Below are 19,951 nucleotides of genomic sequence, written 5' to 3'. Positions count from 1 at the left end.
GTAAGCGTAGAAAGAATAAGAGGCATTAGATGGAAACATGAGGCCCAGTGATGGACACAGGAAGTGAATTCCACCTATTGCAGCACACCATTGCTCACGAGTTCAATATTAAAACCAATTCTTATTTGTTTATCCTCTTGTAATTATAGACATTTCTATGGGCTTTTATTACCCAAACACCTTCCGTTATTTGGCATTTTATTACCTGAAGCATGCTGGGCCATTCTCTTTTATGGGAACTGGAGGTGCTTGCAGGGAAATCACTTTGTTCCCTGGCAGGTTGATTTGTTTCAGAACTGCAGCTTGAAAGAAAAAAAAGGAAAAAAACAAAAGAACAGTCATTAAAAGGTTTGATGAAATACTGCAAATCTGAAATGGCATTCATGAATGTGCAAGCATAATTCTACAGTAAAAGCAGCAGTTTCCCCCATACTGGAAAGTTATAGACTCATGTTTATGTAGCAAATACAAGTGCTGATCCAATCTCAATCTTATGTATTTGCTCCACCAGCACCTCAGGATCAACCACATCCACAATCGATCTCAGAAGTAAAAAAGTACATAAAGCCACAGCGCTTGGTGCTCAGAGCGGCATCTGCAATCTCACCACAGTGCTCAAGAAACAATAGTTCACAGTGATCATCACCAAAAACAATCAACAGGTCACTTCTCCATCCAGTCAAATAAGCATATTTATTTGCATTTTTTTTTACAACTTCACATATACGAGAACTTACTTCCAAGGTCCCTTTCACAGGGACCCTTAGTAGATAAAAGCCTGTAGTGTATCACAATACACATATATCCAAAATGATCTCAAATAGATGTCAGATAGATTGCCCAGTCTCTAGTTCCGACTAGTTTCGGCCTTGCGCCGTCATCAGGTTCCCTGATGAAGTTTTTAAAAAAATGCAAATGAATACGCTTATTTGACTGGATGGAGAAGTGACCAGTTGATTTGTTTTTAGTGATGGTCACTGCGAACTATTGTTTCTTGAGCACTGCGGTGAGACTGCAGATGGCGCTCTGAGCACCAGGCGCTGTGGATTTATGTACTATAGACTGTCATGTATTGATTTGCTAAACCTCGAATCCTGCATCAAGATATCACATAAGTGGTGAAGGATCCGCACACGCTAAGTGGAGTGTCTGTCATACAATTACACAGGATCATTTCCTGGGTAAGCAAACCTCCTTTGTCAATGTGCACAACAGTGGATGAACCGCATCATGCACATTGAGAAAAGGGGTTTACGTACCTCCTGAAATGATCATCTGTAATTGCACGATTAGGAGGTAGTTGTGCCACTTGCATCAAGGGGGGGGGGGGGGTACTTTGCTGACCAGACTTCCTGTTGGAAGAGGGGGAGCCTACTGGCCACACTTGGAAGAGGGAGGCTGCAGCGTTTGATTTTTTTTTATTTTTTTTTTAAACAAAAGTTTGTAATTTATTTTATTAAAATAAAATTGAAATAATGCTCTCCCAAATAGGCATAATCAATGAGATGCAAATAACGCCTCCTTGCATTCAAATTCCATGTAAATTTCATGCAGCTTTAACTTGGACCAATAAAAATTGACAGGAAGTTATTCTGATTGGTCTGATGTAAATGCAAGGAGAAATTATGTGCATCTCATTGATCATAATCACTCCCAAAGCAAGCTGGTGTTGTACATGGAATTTGTGGACCACAATTGTGGGGCTCCACCCCCTGAGCACTACCAGCCCACATGACCCAAAATATTGTGGGGGGCAACAAAGCCTCCCCTTCTGTAAACCGCTCTTGTACAATGTTACGGAGTATTGGAGGTCGGTGTAACTGCCCCCAAGCACTTGGCTGAACACCCTGGGAGTGACTTTTGGTCATCTCTTTCTTTGCAAGTCATCTTCTACTGCATAGCTCTTCACTGTTCTTCAATTCCTTAAGTTTTTGTATTCTTCTGTATCTGTCTAAATGTTTTTGATTGCAGCCATCTCAACCTATTCACTTTTCTCCCCATTTTGATCAACAGTCCCACCTGCAGCTCACTTTAATCCCCCACTGGGGCCTTCTATTGGTCCATCAGGTAGACCAATAGGAAAATTCAAATAAACGACTGGCCAGAATGTCGGGACCCACCGATGCAAGGCGAGAGTGCTAACCACTATGCTGCCCAGATAAATACACTAAAACGTCATGTTACATCAGTACATAACAATAATAATACAAATACATGTCCATGCGCTTTTAGACCGAAATGAAGGAGCAACACACGCTAAACTGCAGCAGGAAGTGCATTCACAGAGGCAGGGATGAGAAAATTGAGCTCAACAAAAATTACTTTTTTTGCAATACGATATATGAAAAATGTATATGCTCTATATAAGAAATGTGTGGAAACAAAAAAAAATCTGCTACTCAGAGCACCAGGGCATAAAGGAAAACTTAAGAATATGGAGGCTGCCATATTTCTTTCCTTTGAAACAATACCAGTTACCTGGCAGCCCTCGATCTATTTGGCTGCAGTAGTGTCTGAACAACACTAGAAACAAGCATGCAGCTAAACTCGTCAGATCTGACAATGTCAGAAACACCTGATCTGATGCATGCTTGTTCAGGATCTATGACTAATAGCATTAGAGGCAGAGGTTCAGCAGGCTAAGTAGGCAACTGGTATTGCTTAAAAGGAAATAAACATAGCAGCCTCCATATCCCTCTCAATTCAGTTGTCCTTTAAGCGTGAAAAAAGTGGCAAGAAAAAAAAAAAAAAAAAAAAAGAAGGATTATACTTTAGATTTGCATTTCATATTTTCCAGCATGTCAGATAGCCGGAGTTTTGGCAATATAATCACTTGTTTCAGTTATGTTTCTGTTCAATGCCTATACAGATTTCTTTACATTTGGAGCATACCTGGTGGCAGGTGCCCTGCTTGGATGAGCGTAGCCAGAGAGATTTGCTTCTCTCCAGGTTTGTTCAGGGTCACCGCGCCTCCAGAGGGCATCGCAGTCACATGCTTCACCATCCCACCGGCTGGCTGCTGAACTACCTGCAACAGCAACGGCAATGTTAACAGGCAAGAACAGGGCCTCATTGCAAACAGTCCATCAAGCTGCTTAATCAAGCAAGACTGCTGAGAGGCATGTGTGTCTAGCCCGCAGTTTACACACATCACGCTCAGGAAACCTCAAGCATACTCTTCTCTGGATTTGACAACAAGAAATCTCACCAGTTGTTTACAGTAATATCTAACAACATAGACTTGTCCAGATGGCCTTAATCCCTTGAGACACACAGGCCTATGCCACCGCCAGTCATGGAGGTTTCACTGCGCATCATTAATGCAGTTTACTCAAATGTCAGCAAATAAAATCTGCAAGACTCTATGCAGTTTTATTTCATTTGGAATTAAATCTCACTCATCAGCTGTAAGAAAATACTATTTTAAAGGGAAGGGGGTTTATGTGCAGATTACATTATAATAAGACGATTATTATGCAAAGCATAATTAGTGAATATATATATATTATATATATTGTGTCTGAGCTACAAGTCTGTTCACAAAACCTGTCCAACCTACATTTCCGATCTTACTCAGAGGTACACACATAGCCGCTCACTCCGCTCCTCAAATGAACTTTCACTGATCGCCCCCCGCATCACCCAGTCCCATGCACGCCTCCAGGACTTTTCAAGAGCTGCTCCAACACTATGGAACTCCCTACCTCCACTCCAACATCTTCAAGAAGGCCCTCAAAACTCACCTTTTCACTCTTGCCTACCACCCCTCACTAGTGCTCTAAACCAGCAGCTGAACTCTGGTCCCCTACCTTTCATGTCCCTACCTCTCACTCTAGATTGTAAGCCTTTGGGCAGGGTCCTCCTTTTGTGTCCTACCTGATCATGCACCTCCATTACTGTGCACCCATGCTATGCATTTGAGTGAACTTAACTTGCCTCATCTCCATGCTCCCCTCCAGTGACTAAGCATTACCTTGTACTCATACTGTGCTGCGTGATCTAGTTTTTCTTGTATTCCTGTATTGTCATATTTCTGCACGTCCAGCGTTGCGTAATATGTTGGCGCTTTATAAATACAACAAATATATATATAGAATCATTGATTTCACCAAGTGCAAACGGTGGTTTGTACCCAGAATTCGTTTTGGCTCATACATGGTCTGGAAAGATGGGAGGATAATGTCCAAAAGTCAAGACCCGAGGCTGCCATACTATGACACCACCAGTCGCACTTGGCAATAATCTGCGATTTCAGCAGTGATAACCCAGATTGCTGGCATCTGGGAGTGCTGGCCAAGGTGTTCCAGTTCAAAACGTGCAGTAGTGTTCATTTCTGTGATGGGCCCCAACTCCTAGGCAGCATTCGGCAGGGCTGGTCAAGATAATCAGCTGTCACAGAAGCGTCTGGCCATAGCGGTCCTTACTTTACGTTTAGTGGCTGGCATCTTAGAGGGACTGAACAAAAGGTGTACCTGCTACTGTGGAGCAGAAGCAGCTGATAGATGGATGGATGGTTGGATGGATGGATGGATGGATGGACCCGGGATCCAGCAAGGCCAAAGGTGTCCCGATCAGCGTGGTGTTCTTCCTCAGTGATATATATTATACAGCATACAGCATGGTGCTGTAATTACTAGCAAGGATACTGTTTGCATGAAGTTTGTCTGTGCCCAGGGGCATAACTACAGGGGAGCAGCCTCTGTGACTACAGGGGTACCCAGAGCTGTAATGGGCCCACAACTATTAATTCACTCCCTCCAATAAAGGGGTCCATCCTTCAAGTCAGGTGTTTTGTGACTACACGTGTTAGGAGTGTGAAGATTCTAAAGGCCACACGTGTTTTATAACCCTTGCAAAATGGGTCCCCAGGCCGCGAGAGTCATCAGGAGGAGGCAAGGGAAAGGGTATAAAAATTGGGGCGCCCCATCAAAGTTTTGCGGGGGGCATGATTAGTAGTTACGTCCCTGTCTCTGTACTTGTGTGTGTTTCCTCCCACATTGAAAAAGCAGGAACTGCCCCAATACTGGCTTTAGTCTACAGCAGAGATATTAGGCGATCACTGGATAGTGTAACTGGTTAAGGGCACCACCTCAGACATAGGAGACCAGGGTTCAAATCTTGGCTCTTCCAAACCCGTAGCTATTCAGTAAGGAGTCCTTTGGCAAGACTCACTAGGGCCTCAAACACACTAAAAGCCTTATCTAAGCGCTAGTGATTTGAAAAAGCTCTTGCTAATGCAATGCTATGGGGATTTGTATAAAATCACATCACACAAGTGTGATCACACTCATAGCATTACATTAGCAAGAGCTGTTCAAATCACAAAGCACTCAGAACGGCGCTTCTAGTGGGTTCCAGGCCTAACAATGCTCCTGCCTTCTGAGTGTTTGCCCCCTAGAGGCTGCAGCTCTCAAGTGCTTTGAATACGACAGGAGAAAAGTGGTATACAAATATTTGAATAATTTTATTATACTATGGTAGGAATTTGATTGTGAGCTCTGATGGACAGTTAGTGACATAATTATGTACTTTGAAGCTCTATATAAATGCAAAATAACACTGTCCAGTTGTGACGGCGGTATAATTCACAGGGGAATGCAGAAATCAAACATTGCCCTACGCAAACTCTGACATAGAAACAACAAAATAGCTGGGTGCCAAGACTACTTTGTTGGAATCATGAAGATCAAAAATGATGTAGCCACCTATAGTTTTACCCAACAGAGAGAGAACATGCAAAAATGTAACTTCCTGCCAAATTTAATACCGTATTCACTGCACCCCCAATGCTCTCATTGATTATTACAAATACACTCCTAACAGTTATAATAATGTGTAAAATGTCTATGTTCTAACTAGTTCTATCAACAGGAAAGAGACTGGTTGCTAGGAGTTGAAGCAATTTTGACAATCAACTGACGTGCCATTCTAGTAACTATTCCACTCCAAGCTAGTCTGAAATAAGTTATGAAATCTTCGTACTCATACACACCTTCAACTTGTGTCACCCAAAACAATTGTGTGGATCCCTCTTTCTTATCCTTCACCCTCCCCTATCCGTAGGGCTGCAAAGGCTACTCAGCAAAATGCAGAGTAGCGTATTCTACATGGTTCACCGAAAACAATCACCTTAAGTCACCTTAGTTGTAGGTGTGTATCTGGCTTACAAGAAACGATGGTTCTTTCTTACAGTAAAAATCTTAAGGCAGTATGTGTCTTACCATCTGTTTTAGGTTGACTGTTTTCAAGCTAATAGACTGAGGTAAAGCTGATGCAGACTGCGGGACTCTGCCATTACCAATCACTGTAAGAGTAGTTGGCTGGACTGTCTGCATAGATGTGGTTGGTGTGATCTTCACAAATGAGACAGAGTTTGTAGACGTTACAGGTGGTGGCGGGTTTGGTTGCCCACATTGCAGAATAAACTCTTGGGAGTCTGGCATCATCCGACGTAGCGAGGGAAGACTTTTCTATACAAAGACAGCAAAAATAAAATTGTTACAAACACCACTTACAAATCACATGAAAGGTTCACGTTAGGACATAATTTATCCCCACAAACCTGAATTCTGTTATACATTTGCCAGTCAGTGGCATGAATGCACAGCGGTGACCCCCATCAGTTCAAAACAAACTGATGCTGCTAAAGCATAAAATAGAAGCTGTGTGACTTCATGAAAAACATTAAGCATGGAACCTAGAACAATCTTCTGAATCTAAAATGTAGTCCAGATGCACAGACCATAGAAACAGTGCGCTCAGGCCACTGTATAAGAAACCAAAACAGAGCTTAGATCGCAAGTTCTGGGTTACCAGCTAACAGTGGAGAAATTGACAGATCATGGCATGTCAAACTCTGACCCGTGGGACGAATTTGGCCCTCAGAGCCATTAAATTTGGCCCTCAAGTGGTTTTCTTACTTTGCATTATGTTTGTCCCACTCTAGACCACCAGGGAAGCTGTATTGGAGGTGAAGCACTAGAACACCAGTGAAGCCATATGGAGAGGTAGGGGGAAAGCACTAAACACTAGGGAACTGTATAGGGGAGGGTGGGGGTCTCTAGACACCAGGCAACTGTATAGGGGCCGGAGGACCACTAGACATCAGAGAATTTTATAAGGGAGGAAGGTGGCTAGTAAGACATTGAGGTTGGCCCGCGACAAGGTCCCAGTGTACAATTTCGGCCTATGACTAGGTCCCAGTGTACAATTTCGGCCCACTTTGTATCTCAGTTTGACACCCTTGATGTGGAGGAATGGGAAGGCTCTATACTAGCAAATTACAAATACCCTAGAATCAAGTAAAAAAAAAAAAAAAAAAAAAAAATACAGTAAGTCCTGGCCTCTTAAAGGAAACGTTCCCCCCCCCCCCCCAAGAAAATGAGTTTCACTTACCTGGGGCTTCTACCAGCCCCATGCAGCCATCCTGTGCCCTCGTAGTCACTCACTGCTGCTCCAGTCCCCCGCCGCCAGCTAGTTTCGTTTTTGCCGACCTCGGGGTCGACGGGCCGCATTGCGTACATTTTTACGCATTCCTGCTGGTGCAGGAACATTAACACATACATGTCATGTGTTAATGTGCAGGAATGCGTAAAAATGTATGCAATGGGGCCCGCCGACCCCGAGGTTGGCAAAAACTAAACTAGCTGGTGGCAGTGGACTGGAGCAGCAGTGAGTGACTAGGAGGGCACAGGATGGCTGCATGGGGATGGTAAAAGCCCCAGGTAAGTGAAACTTTTTTTTTTTGGGCCGGACAATTCCTTTAAGAACCAGAGACTGCAGGTACAAAAAAAGAGAGCTCACCGACGTCAAGCCACACGGACTTATCACTCTTGCCATTTGTGCCAATCTCCTTTTGCTGAAGCCTACTTGCGTCACTATGACAGCAGACCTCTGTGAGCTGATCAGGAGCTGATTTCATTGGCTCCTGACCATGTGATTGATCACCGTGAGACAACTGGCGATGCAGAGATTGGTAGGGCAGGGATAACAGGTCCCAAACAGGGCATAGATTTCAATCAGCCTTGTCCAGAAGCAGTTAAACAATGCTCAGTAGGTACTAAGCAGCCCACAATGTACCAGGCAACATTTTTCCAATCTTGCGTTTTATAAGATTGGTGAGCCCTTGCAAACTGTAGCCTCAGTATCCTGTTCTTAGCTGACAGGGGTGGCACCTGGTGTGGTTTTCTATAGCTGTAGCTCATCTATTTCAAAGGGAACCTGAAGTGAGAGGGATATAGAGGCAGGGCTGGTTCTGTCATGAAGCAAGGTGAAACACTTGCATCAGGAGCAGATATTACAGGTGCAGCATTTTTGTACTGTGAGCGAGGTGTAGAGGTCATCATCAGGGAAAAGCAGCCTGTTGTGCTGTGTGAGGAGTCTGACAGTGAGTGAGAAGGGGGAGGCAGGAGAGCAGAAGTGTTCCATTTGAATTATATGAATCAGAGTAAATTGTCGGATGCTGTGAGATCATTCCAAATCAGACAGGGGGGGGGGGGGGGGGGGGAGGAGGGGAGGCATTTCCTCACAAGTTTGCCTCAGGCACCAAAAAGTCTAGGACCCGCCCTGTATGGAGGCTGCCGTATTTATTTTCTTTTAAACAATACCAGTTGTCTGGTAGTCCTGCTGATCTCTTTGGATGCAATAGTATCTGGATCACACACACTTGAAACAAACATGCAGCTAATCCAGTCAGATCACTAATCTCCATGCTTGTTCAGGATCTATGGCTAAAGGCCCATACCCACTAAGTGATTTTTCAGAATGATTTTTCATGATGAACAATTTTTTCCACAATATCATGCAACATTGTTTAATGTCAATTTGCTTAACGGTATTGCACAACGCACACCACCCAAGGTAATCATTTGTTTTTGAATGACCACCATGCTGGATAAAATTGTTCAAACCCTCATCGATTTTCATGGGTTTTACCGCGATCGTGTAAATGATCATTTACACAATCCTTCATTTACGACGACACCAAAGATACATTCGGCCAGATAAATCGGCGGCGATCTCTGATCCATCTGGCTGTAGATAGTAAAGTATTAGAGGCAGAGGATCAGCAGGTCAGCCAGACAGCCTAGTATTGTTTAAAAGTAAATAAATATGTTAAACTCCATATCCCTCTAAACTAGGATTCTCTTTCAAGGTTCAACGTGTTGCATGTTCAGAGACACTATTCTGTATGCTTTACTAGTAGCCAGTGGTTATTTGTGCTACTGTTACTTTTCTATCTATTCAAACCAATCAGCTAATTCTCCTCTGACATCAACAAGGCATTTTTTTATCTATACAACTGCCACTCACTGCATATTAGGCCTGATTCAATTCACATTTATTCCTCTTCTCTAACTTTTGCACTCTGCAATTGGAAAAATACCAAAAAGTAGGTAAAAAAGTACTGTCAAAATTATTCTAAGTTTCTTGCTTGGTGGTTTAAAAAGCATTTTAATAATGTTATAATACCACCTAGGAGAAAATTTAGGCGGAAAAGTGAATTGGATCAGGCCAATTATCTCTTATGGACCATTCTCTGTAAACCCTAGAGATGCTAGCGCATTAAAATCCCTGTAGACCCGTAGTTTCTGAAATGCTCAGACCTTGTGGCACCAACAACCATGCTACTTTCAAGGTCACTTAAATTATTTTACTTCCCCTTTCTGATTGCTCTGTATTCACTACGTCTAAATGCCTAAATGTTCAGAGTTACTGCCATATGATTAACGGTTTTGCTATTTTTGTTAGCAAGCAATTGAACAGGTAAAACAAAAAACAAAACAAAAAAAAAGGTGGACAGGGAAGGCATATTCTCACTTTAAATGTGTTGCCGGAAAAACTTTTCAAAAAAGTTGTGATGAAAAAGATAACTGCATTGCATCATGTCCTCTTTATAAAAAAAAAAAAAAAAACAGTGGAGACCAAAAGCTGTAGTTTCCAGGGCTGTGGAGTTGGTAACAAATATAATCTGACTGACTATTCAGTTTATGAAACCACCGACTCTAGGTACCCAAAATTGCTCCATTATCAAATAAACACTGCGCTGGTATTTATCTATTGAGCTGAACAAACACTAAGGTGGTGCGCGCTTACAAGAAAAAAAAAAAATCCTCAGACTGACTCCTCAATTTCCAATTCTCCGGGTCCTGGTAGTTTGTAAAGGTCAATGTTTTTTCCATTCTTTCTAGCTATAAAACTGCAGAAACACAACACTTCATAGTTAATTGTATTTTTAATTTTAGAATGCCTCAGATGTTTTCAGTAGGTGACAATTCTGGGCTGCATGAAGACTCTTAATGCAGAGCCATGCTATTGTAATGAATACAAAACGCATTAGGACCAACACTCAAAAGTGCAAGTGTTCATGTAACACTAAGAAGTGACACATACCTTCAGGAATGGAACCAGATACGGTTGGGGTGATGATTTCAGCTCTTTATATAATTTTGTAGTAAATTCTTCTGGTTCAAGTTTTGAATCCTGAAAAAAAGATGAAATACTGAAAAACAGCCGAACTGGGACAGATTTCTGAAAATACAGTAAAAAAGAAAGAGGATTAGACCATATGAACAAAACAGCAATATAAATAATAAAGACTAACCTAAAGAAATATACAATATTGTGTTGCACAGTTATGTATCATCATTTACGTTTTACTGCAACACTTCCCATCATAGATTTGTATAGACAGCACTTAAATGATAAGTGTAAATATACCAAATGAGCTAAGACTGCAACTTGACCAAGAAGGAATATTATCCATTACTGGCTCTGCCTCTCTGAAGCAATCAGGCTAGTTAATGGTTTATAAACAGGCACTTCAGTACCAGCAATCTATATACTAATTCCAGTGCTGTGGCTCTGCCTGCTTATAGCTTCCAGAGGTCACAATGTTAATTTGTTATTTTCAGCCTGTGCTGTTGGATGACTTGTAAGGTAGCCATACATCAGGCGACTTGGCAGGCGATCGACCATCCAATTTAATAATAATCGAATAAAAATCGGTGCTGCCAAGTGCATGCCCAATCGACGATGCAACCAATTTCAGACCAAAATTGGTCGGACATGCTACAAGATTTTGGGCCATCGTGGTCAGTTGGGTGCGTGGTGGGAACGGCAAGCGATATCTGGACCAGCGATTACTGTGATGGAACCCTCAACGCTGCCTCCCCCCTCTTGTCCAGTGCACTTTACATTACCTGCCCGCTGTTGGCTCCGGGCGCTGTCCTTCGTTCATACACGCACCCCACTTGGTTACCCACGTTACACTAGCAACTACGTGAGGCACGTGTATGGATAGGAGTCGGTGCATGGAGCCAGCCCAGAGACAGCGGTGGACACAGAGATATTGGCCTCAATTCACTAACCTTAAAGGAGTACTTTCGCGAAAAAAGTAGGCAGTTAAAAAATGTGACAGATGACAGGTTTTGGGCCAGTCCATCTTTTTAAGGGGGATTCTCAGGGCTTTCTTTGTTTTCAACAGCATTTGCTGAACAACAGTTGCAAAATCTAACTGACATAATAGTGTGCAAGTGATTAGGGAGGCTGGCTTGTATCTTGCTATTTTGGCAGTTAAAGGAATACTTAAGTCAAAAAAAAAAAATGACATTTACTCACCTGGGGCATCCCTCAGCACCCCGAAGCTGGATGGTGCCCTCGCAGCCCCGCTCCGATCGTCCTGTCCCCGCCGGCGGCTACTTCCGGTTCGGCGACAGCCGGCGACAGGCTGGGAACGCGGCTGATTTTCCGCGTTCCCAGCCGCTGCTATCACTCTCTATGCTGCTATAGCGTCTATATAGACGCAATAGCAGCATAGAGAGTGATAGCAGCGGCTAGGAACGCGGAAAATCAGCCGCGTTCCCAGCCTGTCGGCGGCTGTCGCCGAACCGGAAGTAGCCGCCGGCGGGGACAGGACGATCGGAGCGGGGCTGCGAGGGCACCATCCAGCTTCGGGGTGCTGAGGGATGCCCCAGGTGAGTAAATGTCATTTTTTTTTTTGACTTAAGTATTCCTTTAAACTGCTGTTCAGGAAATACTGTTGAAAACAAAGAAGGCCCTGAGAATCCCCCTTAAAAAGATGGACTGGCCCAAAACCTGTCATCTGTCACATTTTTTTAACTGCCTACTTTTTTTGCGAAAGAACCCCTTTAATAACTCTTCTGAGCTGTTTTACAGTTATCACCATGGTGACATAATTGTGATAACTGTAAAACAGCTCAGAAGAGTTATTAAAGGATACCCCAACTGAAATGTGTCATAATGAGATAGACATGTGTATGTACAGTGCCTAGCACACAGATAACTATGCTGTGTTCCTTTTTTTCTTTCTCTGCCTGAAAGAGTTAAATATCAGGTATGTAAGTGGCTGACTCAGTCCTGACTCAGACAGGAAGTGACTACAGTGTGACCCTCACTGATAAGAAATTCCCCTTGTTTACCTCTTTCTTGCTCTCAGAAGCCATTTTCTGCTAGGAAAGTGTTTTATAGTTGGAATTTCTTATCAGTGAGGGTCACACTGTAGTCACTTCCTGCCTGAGTCAGGACTGAGTCAGCCACTTACATACCTGATATTTAACTCTTTCAGGCAGAGAAAGAAAAAAAGGAACACAGCATAGTTATCTGTGTGCTAGGCACTGTACATACACATGTCTATCTCATTATGTCACATTTCAGTTGTGGTATCCTTTAAAGACAGGAGTTAAGGTTAGTGAATTGAGGCCATTGTATAGTGCACTAAGCACCAGGGGACACATTGAACATTAGGGGAAACATCGTCGGGGGCGACGAGGCAGATGGATGCGGTGTCACAAGGCCGATTCAAGATCGATTTCAGCTTGAAATTGCTTGGGAATTGGCCTGCAGTGTATATGGGTAGGCAACAGATCTCTATTTGATCAAATTCAATCAGATTCAAACTTGGTTGATCTGCCCATACACAGTCTAATGTATGGCCACCCTTTACTGGTTTTAACGGATTTTAAGATATTTTATCACATCTGGGGTGCCACCTCCAGGGCTGTGGAGTCGGAGTCGTGGAGTCGGAGCAATTTTGGGTGCCTGGAGTCGGGAAAAAATGCTCCGACTCCTAATAAATTTGTAACTGTAATTAAAATAGAAAATATGATAAAATTTTCTATTTCTCAGATAATAGTCATTAAAAATAATGTATATATACAGTAATAGCTGTGCTCAGTCCACAAAAATGAAATAAACCAATCAAAATTAGTTACTTGTGCTGCTTCAATAAAGCAGTCCCCGTATTTTTAAAGTCAGATATACATATTTGATTGTGACTGTACAGTATATATGATGCGTACACAGGAATCTCATATATACTAAATAACGTCTATGCTGTAAGAATAAAGCCTGATGTGTAGTCGTGTCACTAATAGAGATGGTCAATGAGATGGAAATAATTCTGCGTTGATGCTGGTTTATGCAAATGTATGCACTCTTTTTGCTCATGAAATCAAATAATTTGATAGGTTGTTAAAATTTGGTTTGGTGACTACAAATTAAAGGGTACCTGAGACGGATGAAAAGAAAAGTTTTATACATACCTGGGGCTTCTTCCAACCCCCTTCAGGCTAATCCGTCCCTCGCTTTCCTCCTCCGCTACCTGGAACTTCTGCTATGAGTCCCGGTATTTCAGCCAGTCAGAGCAGTCTGGCTACGTGCCAATTCCACAGCCAGGAGCATTCTGCATCTGCGCAATAGTGCTGCGCAGGTGTAGTACGCTCCCGGCGGCGGAGTGTGTGCATGCACACTACACCAGACTGGCTCAAGTACCTGGACCCATAGCAGAAGATCCAGGTGGCGGAGGAGGACAGCGAGGGACTTATTAGCCTGAAGGGGGCTGGAGGAAGCCCCAGGTATGTATAAAACTTTAATTTCATCTGTCTCAGGTGTACTTTTGTTACACAGTAGTACTATACTCTACACATGCACTCCCCACAGAGCTGCACGAAATCCACTGAGAATGTTGTGCACATTGAACAGAGAGGTGTTGTCTGTCACCCATAAACCTTGTTCAGATTTTGCATGAAGAATGTGTAATAGAGGAAGAATCTCATTCCCCTGCAGAGTACCTGCACATCATTCTTACATGTACCCACAGTTATATTGCCTAGGGCCTGATAGATGTTCTTTGTTCCGGTTTGTACCTTTTACAAGTACTCTTACCAAGGACTAGTTTTAGTCTAAAGGGAATAAATATAGTAGTCTACATATCCTTCTCACTTCAGTTGTCTTGTAAAATTCCTAAGCGTTGGCAGTTAAAGGGATACTGTAGGGGGGGTCGGGGGAAAATGAGTTGAACTTACCCGAGGCTTCTAACGGTCCCCCGCAGACATCATGTGCCCGCACAACCACTCACCGATGCTCCGGCCCCGCCTCCGGTTCACTTCTGGAATTTTAGACTTTAAAGTCTGAAAACCACTGCGCCTGCGTTGCCATGTCCTCAATCCCGCTGATGTCACCAGGAGCGTACTGCGCAGACACAGACCATACTGGGCCTGCGCAGTATGCTCCTGGTGACATCAGTGGGATCGAGGACACGGCAACGCAGGCACAGTGGTTCTCAGACTTTAAAGTCTGAAATTCTAGAAGTGAACGGGAGGCGGGGCCGGAGCATCGATGAGTGGCTGCGCGGGCACAGGATATCTGCGGGGACCATTAGAAGCCCCGGGTAAGTTCAACTCATTTTCCCCCGACCCCTTACAGTATTCCTTTAAGAGACGCATTTCACGTTACATACTGTTAATCAACAAAATTGTAATATGCAAATTAGAGGAGTCGGAGTCGTGGAGTTGGAGTCAGAGGAATCCTAAACTGAGGAGTCGGAGTCGGTGGATTTTTGGACCGACTCCACAGCCCTGGCCACCTCCCAACCCTTTATACGTACATTACATGTTCCTCTGCAGGCCCATCAGATGTCTTACGAACAACTATGGCAATCAGCCACTCTGCTGTCCTCAGTCCAGCCCCATCAGGAGTTTGACTGAACAAATCAGACAGAATTCTCAAAGTATGACTTGAGCTTGGTATGCATTTTAATGGACACAAAACAGATAGATAGAAGCCTTACAAGTAAGTTTTTCACCAGGTTTTTCACATTTTGTCCCATTGTTGGAGACTGTGGTCCACTGGAAGCCAACTTTATTAATGTTGCAAGAAAATTCTTACATTTCTTCACGTTGTCCAGGGATTCCTATAAAAGGGAACAATTATGCAGTCAGATCATAAGCTCTGAACTTCAAAACCTACACCCCAGAAAGTAAAAGACATACAAAAACAGTTTGGATAGAGGGGATGAGAAACAGAACATATCTTATGACTGATCACTGTGTCCCCATTTAGGCTTCGTTCACATCATGACGCGCAGATAGCCGTGTGATCGGAACGCAACGCGTACGATCGCATGCCATCTCAGTTTCTATGCATTGCGTGGCTGTTCCCATTTACTGTAGTGAATGGGTCAGCCATGCGTTTTGCCAAAACATGCGTGCGGCAGTGCGTTTGCATATCGCACTGCTACGCAACGCATGTAATGTGAACATCACACAGTGCAGTCTATGTACTTCTGATGTCCGTGCGTGTCTGCCTCCTGCAAGCGTTGCTGAAATACGGACGGCAACGTGCCTAATGTGAACGAGGCATAAAAGAACTACCCTTTTTTTTTTACCTTGATCTTACAAAATCTCAGTGCATCAAGATAACATCAGTGCATCTTCAGTTTTATGATGCTATTCATGTAATGCTACAATGAAAAAAAGAGTGACTATGCACTAGAGCAGGGGTCTCAAACTCACTTTACCTGGGGGCCGCAGGAGGCAAAGTCAGGATGAGGCTGGGCCGCATAAGGAATTACACAATCGCGGCGCATTGCCGCCTCTGCCCGCCCCTCTCACTATTCCTTCACAGAGAGGAGCAGGGAGAGGCGGCGATCCGTGCGGCGACTGACGTCAGGAGGGGCAGAGCTGAAGATGAAAGCTCTGCCCCTTCCAGGAAATGCCGGCGGATTGCCCCCCCCGGGCGATTTGGGGGCTCTGCAGCCCTCGTTTAGCAGCGGGGATGCGGCGGATTACTTGGGAGCACTGAAGTGAACTATAAGGAAGCTTTTGCCAGCGAGGGCCACAAAATATTGTATCGAGGGCCGCAAATGACCTGCGGGCCGCGAGTTTGAGACCCCTGCACTAGTGTTTTATTTGTATCCAGAACACTGGATAACCTGGCAAAAAAATAAAACAGGAGACAACATGATGGTGAGCCTAGAAGAGACCTTCCTTGTCTTCCTTTGGCCTTGTACAAATACAAAGGCTGAAACAAGCTGGGTGTATGTATACCATGTGACGTACGGCGTGGTGCCGCCACAGGTGGTGCTGAGCTGGTGATGGGCAGGAACACGGTGCACCGACACTCTGTTAGGCACAGGGTGGGGGAGGGTTCGTGTTATGCGTAGGGTAAGAGGAGGGTTAGTGTTACAAATAGGGTAGGGAGAGGGTTAGTGTTGCGCATAGGGTAGGGTTAGTGTTACACGTAGGGTGGGGGGAGGGTTAGTATTACGGGTAGGGGTGGGTTGATTGTCAGGTGCAGAGTAGGGGGAGAGTTAGTGTTAGGTGTAGGTAGAGGGAGTGTTAGTGTTAGGTGCAGTTAGGGGGCGGGTTAGTGTTAGGTGAAGGGTAAGGTTAGTTTTACGTGTAGGGTAGGGGGAGGGGTAGGCTTAGGTGTAGGGTAAGGGGAGGGGTTAGTCTTGGGTGTAGGGTAGGGGTAGGTTAGTGTTAGGCGTAGGGGGAGGGTTAGTGTTAAGGTGTATGGTGGGGGGTTGGTGTTAAGGTGTAGGGTAGGGGGGAGGGTTAGTGTTAGGCATAGGGTAAGGGGAGGGTTAGGGTTAGGCATAGCAAGAGGTGAGGGTTAGTTTTATGCATAGGTAGGGAGGAGGGTTAGTGTTAGGTGTAGGGTAGGAGGGAGGGTGTGTGTTATGTGTAGGGTAGGGGTAGAGTTAGGAGGAGGTAGGGGAGGGCCAATTAGTATAATAAATACTATGAGACAGGTAGTCCTCTTCTAAAGTGCATTTATATGTCTATTCCAATACATATGAAAACCCACATCCCTGTCCCATACAATTGCACTTGCCCCAGCGACACACTTCCCTCCCCCTGCTACCTATGCCTGCAGGCCTAAATGAGCAGCAAATCCTCCAAACCAGCGCTGGTTGACTATTAAGAATCCTAAATCACTGATTGGTTGCTGAACCAGTCCATTCAAAATTAGATCTCCATTTAGATGAAATTAGCTGCATTTCAATATTACACCATTCATTGGCCTCCTAAAGCATTCACTATAGCGGGTTGCTGAAATCACTTGCAAAACCAGCGACAAGTGGTAACCGGCCCTGGAGTTAAGTCCGCAGTAAGCACGCAACTGGAGGAGCTGGAGGGACTTGGTGAGCAAGTGGGGACGACCATGTGCTTCAAACCTCGCTCCGTGCTACAGGGGAGGTCGGTAAGGCTGTTGTGTATGTGATGGATTTGGAGAAAGGAATACATGATCCCTAAGAAGGCTGCGGTTGGCAAAATAATTTTATGGACACTGTCACTCCCGCTATAGTGAACGCCTTAAGAGGCCAATGAATGGTGCAATATTGAAATGCAGCCAATTTCATCTAAATGGAGATCTAATTTTGAATGGACTGGTTCAGCAACCGATCAGTGATTTACGATTCTTAACCTCCCTGGCGGTACGCAGTTTCGGTGGTTGCGAGGGCGGGAGTAATTTTTTGAATAAAACTTGTTGTACACCTTGTAGCTAGCACTAGGCTAGCTACCTGTGTTCCCCAAGTCTCCGCATACCTCTCTGATCCCCCCAATCACCGGCGCTTATATTTACCCAGCCACGATCCCGTGAGAGCTGCAGCCTCCCCAATCAGCTTCAGTCGTCGCTATGCCGACGATCGGACATGACGTCTGACGTCATCGACGTCATGCCCAGTCCCGATCCTCCCCATAGGATTCGGGGGGGGGGGGGGGGGGGTGTGGCACGTATAACGGTGGCGATCGGGGGGATTGGAGCAGAGCGGAGACTTGGGGGACACAGGTAGCTAGCCTAGTGCTAGCTACAAGGTTTACAAGTTTTATTCAAAAAAATTCCTCCCGGGGCCATGTAATCCTCTGCGGCGGCTACCCCGAGTGTAGGTCGGGGATACCGGCAGGAGGGTTAATAGTCAAACAGCGCTGGTTTGGAGGACTTGCTTCTCATTTATGCCTTCAGGCATAGGTAGTGGGTATGGGTGTGTGTGTGTGTGTGTGTGTGTGTGTGTGTGTGTGTGGGGGGGGGGGGGGGGGGGGGTGATATCACTGGGGCAAATACAATTGTATGGGACAGGAACAGTGGTGTCGCTAAGGAGCTATGGGCCCCGATGCAAGTTTTACAATGGGGCCCCTTAAGCACTCTACACATAATTGATACGGCGCTCCAAAACCTGCCAATGGCAGCTACAGTGTCAGAGGTGCAAGAAGGGGATGGGGAACAGCTTGTTAATGATCACCACTATTCAAAGTATCTATAGAAGTGATTATTATGAGCACAGGACCCATAGAAAGCCAATACTGTAATTGAGGCAGGGCCCTTCGGGCCCCTCTGGCCCAAAGGCCCCGATGCGGTCGCTACCTCTGCAACCCCTATTGCTACGCCCCTGGACAGGGATGTAGGTTTTCATAGACATATAAATGCACTTTAGAAGAGGACTACCTGTCTCATAGTATTTATTATAGAGTTAGAGTGGTTTAGTTAAAGGGGAGGTTTAGTGTTAGAAGTAGGCAAGGGAGAGTTAGTGTGAGAGGTGGGTTAGGTAAAGCGTTAGTAAAGATTGGCAGTTTTGCCAATATTTTACTAGTAGCTTCACCCAGCGCCCAAATTTCCAGGCATCCTTTTTAAATGTATGTGTTGCGGGCTGCCTAGGAGTACATTAAAGGGGCACTATTGCTAATTTCATCTTATTTCGACCCTTTAGCATACATATGCATTGTTGGAGTAATTATGTTTCTCAGTATGTACTCTTATACTAATGTATTTGATCACTGGCAATAAACATTTATAGCAAGGCAGTGACGTCGGTAGTATTACCTTTGCGACGCCAATACAGACTAAACCATTATGTATTAGGGAGGCATCTGTTACAGATCAGTGAGCGGCCGTTATATTTTTCACCCCTCTGGCCAGCTCATGTATTTATTTTCCTCCTTGTAACTGCACTAACGTGCAGTTACTGAGCACACAGCAGCCGCCATAAAGTGAGGGACGCAGCCTCCTCCGTACAGCGTAGGAGCGTCTGTGTGTAGTTACCCTGCCCGGCCGCCAAGGACCCTTTTACCTAAGCTGGCAATGAAATGGACACCTATTGTCCGTTTCTATGGGAACCTGACCGGCTTTCGCCGCTAGATTGCGCAGTTCGGAAGCCGGTCAGGTTCCCATAGAAACGGACAACAATAGGTGTCCGTTTCATTGCCAGCTTAGGTAAAGAGGTGCAGTTACAAGGAGGAAAATAAATACATGAGCTGGCCAGAGGGGTGAATAATATAACGGCTGCTCACTGATCTGTAACAGATGCCTCCCTATTACATAATGGTTTAGTCTGCATTGGCGTCGGAAAGGTAATACTACCGACGTCACTGCCTTGCTATAAATGTTTATTGCCAGTGATCAAATACATTCGTATAAGAGTACATACTGAGAAACATTACTCCAACAATGCATATGTATGCTAAAGGGTCGAAATAAGATGAAATTGGCAATAGTGCCCCTTTAAAGGCTCATTTCAGACACCTGTTATATGACAACAGAGGAAAATGAAAAAAGCTACATTTTCCATTACAATAATAATAATATATTAATATGTATACAACATGAAAGCAGAGGTGGGCCATTTGCTAAAAACAGATTTATAACTTTT

At 44.5% G+C, this 19,951-nt stretch overlaps 1 protein-coding gene across 4 annotated transcripts in view; it reads right to left on the bottom strand.

Moving 5' to 3' along the window:
- Positions 1-19,951, bottom strand: part of TAF4B (TATA-box binding protein associated factor 4b) — a 192,217-nt gene that overhangs the window by 149,090 nt on the left and 23,176 nt on the right. For all 4 annotated transcript variants that reach the window (XM_068237294.1, XM_068237293.1, XM_068237292.1 and 1 more), the window contains exons 5-9: positions 15,089-15,211; positions 10,393-10,482; positions 6,222-6,470; positions 2,893-3,028; positions 206-302 (exon numbers count right to left, since the gene is read on the bottom strand). In XM_068237294.1, coding sequence (XP_068093395.1) covers positions 206-302; positions 2,893-3,028; positions 6,222-6,470; positions 10,393-10,482; positions 15,089-15,211 — 695 coding nt within the window. The remainder of the gene's footprint in view (positions 1-205; positions 303-2,892; positions 3,029-6,221; positions 6,471-10,392; positions 10,483-15,088; positions 15,212-19,951) is intronic.

This window comes from Hyperolius riggenbachi, chromosome 5 (genome assembly GCF_040937935.1).
Source record: "Hyperolius riggenbachi isolate aHypRig1 chromosome 5, aHypRig1.pri, whole genome shotgun sequence".
Taxonomy (NCBI): domain Eukaryota; kingdom Metazoa; phylum Chordata; class Amphibia; order Anura; family Hyperoliidae; genus Hyperolius; species Hyperolius riggenbachi.
This window is presented reverse-complemented; position numbering and strand designations above follow the sequence as displayed.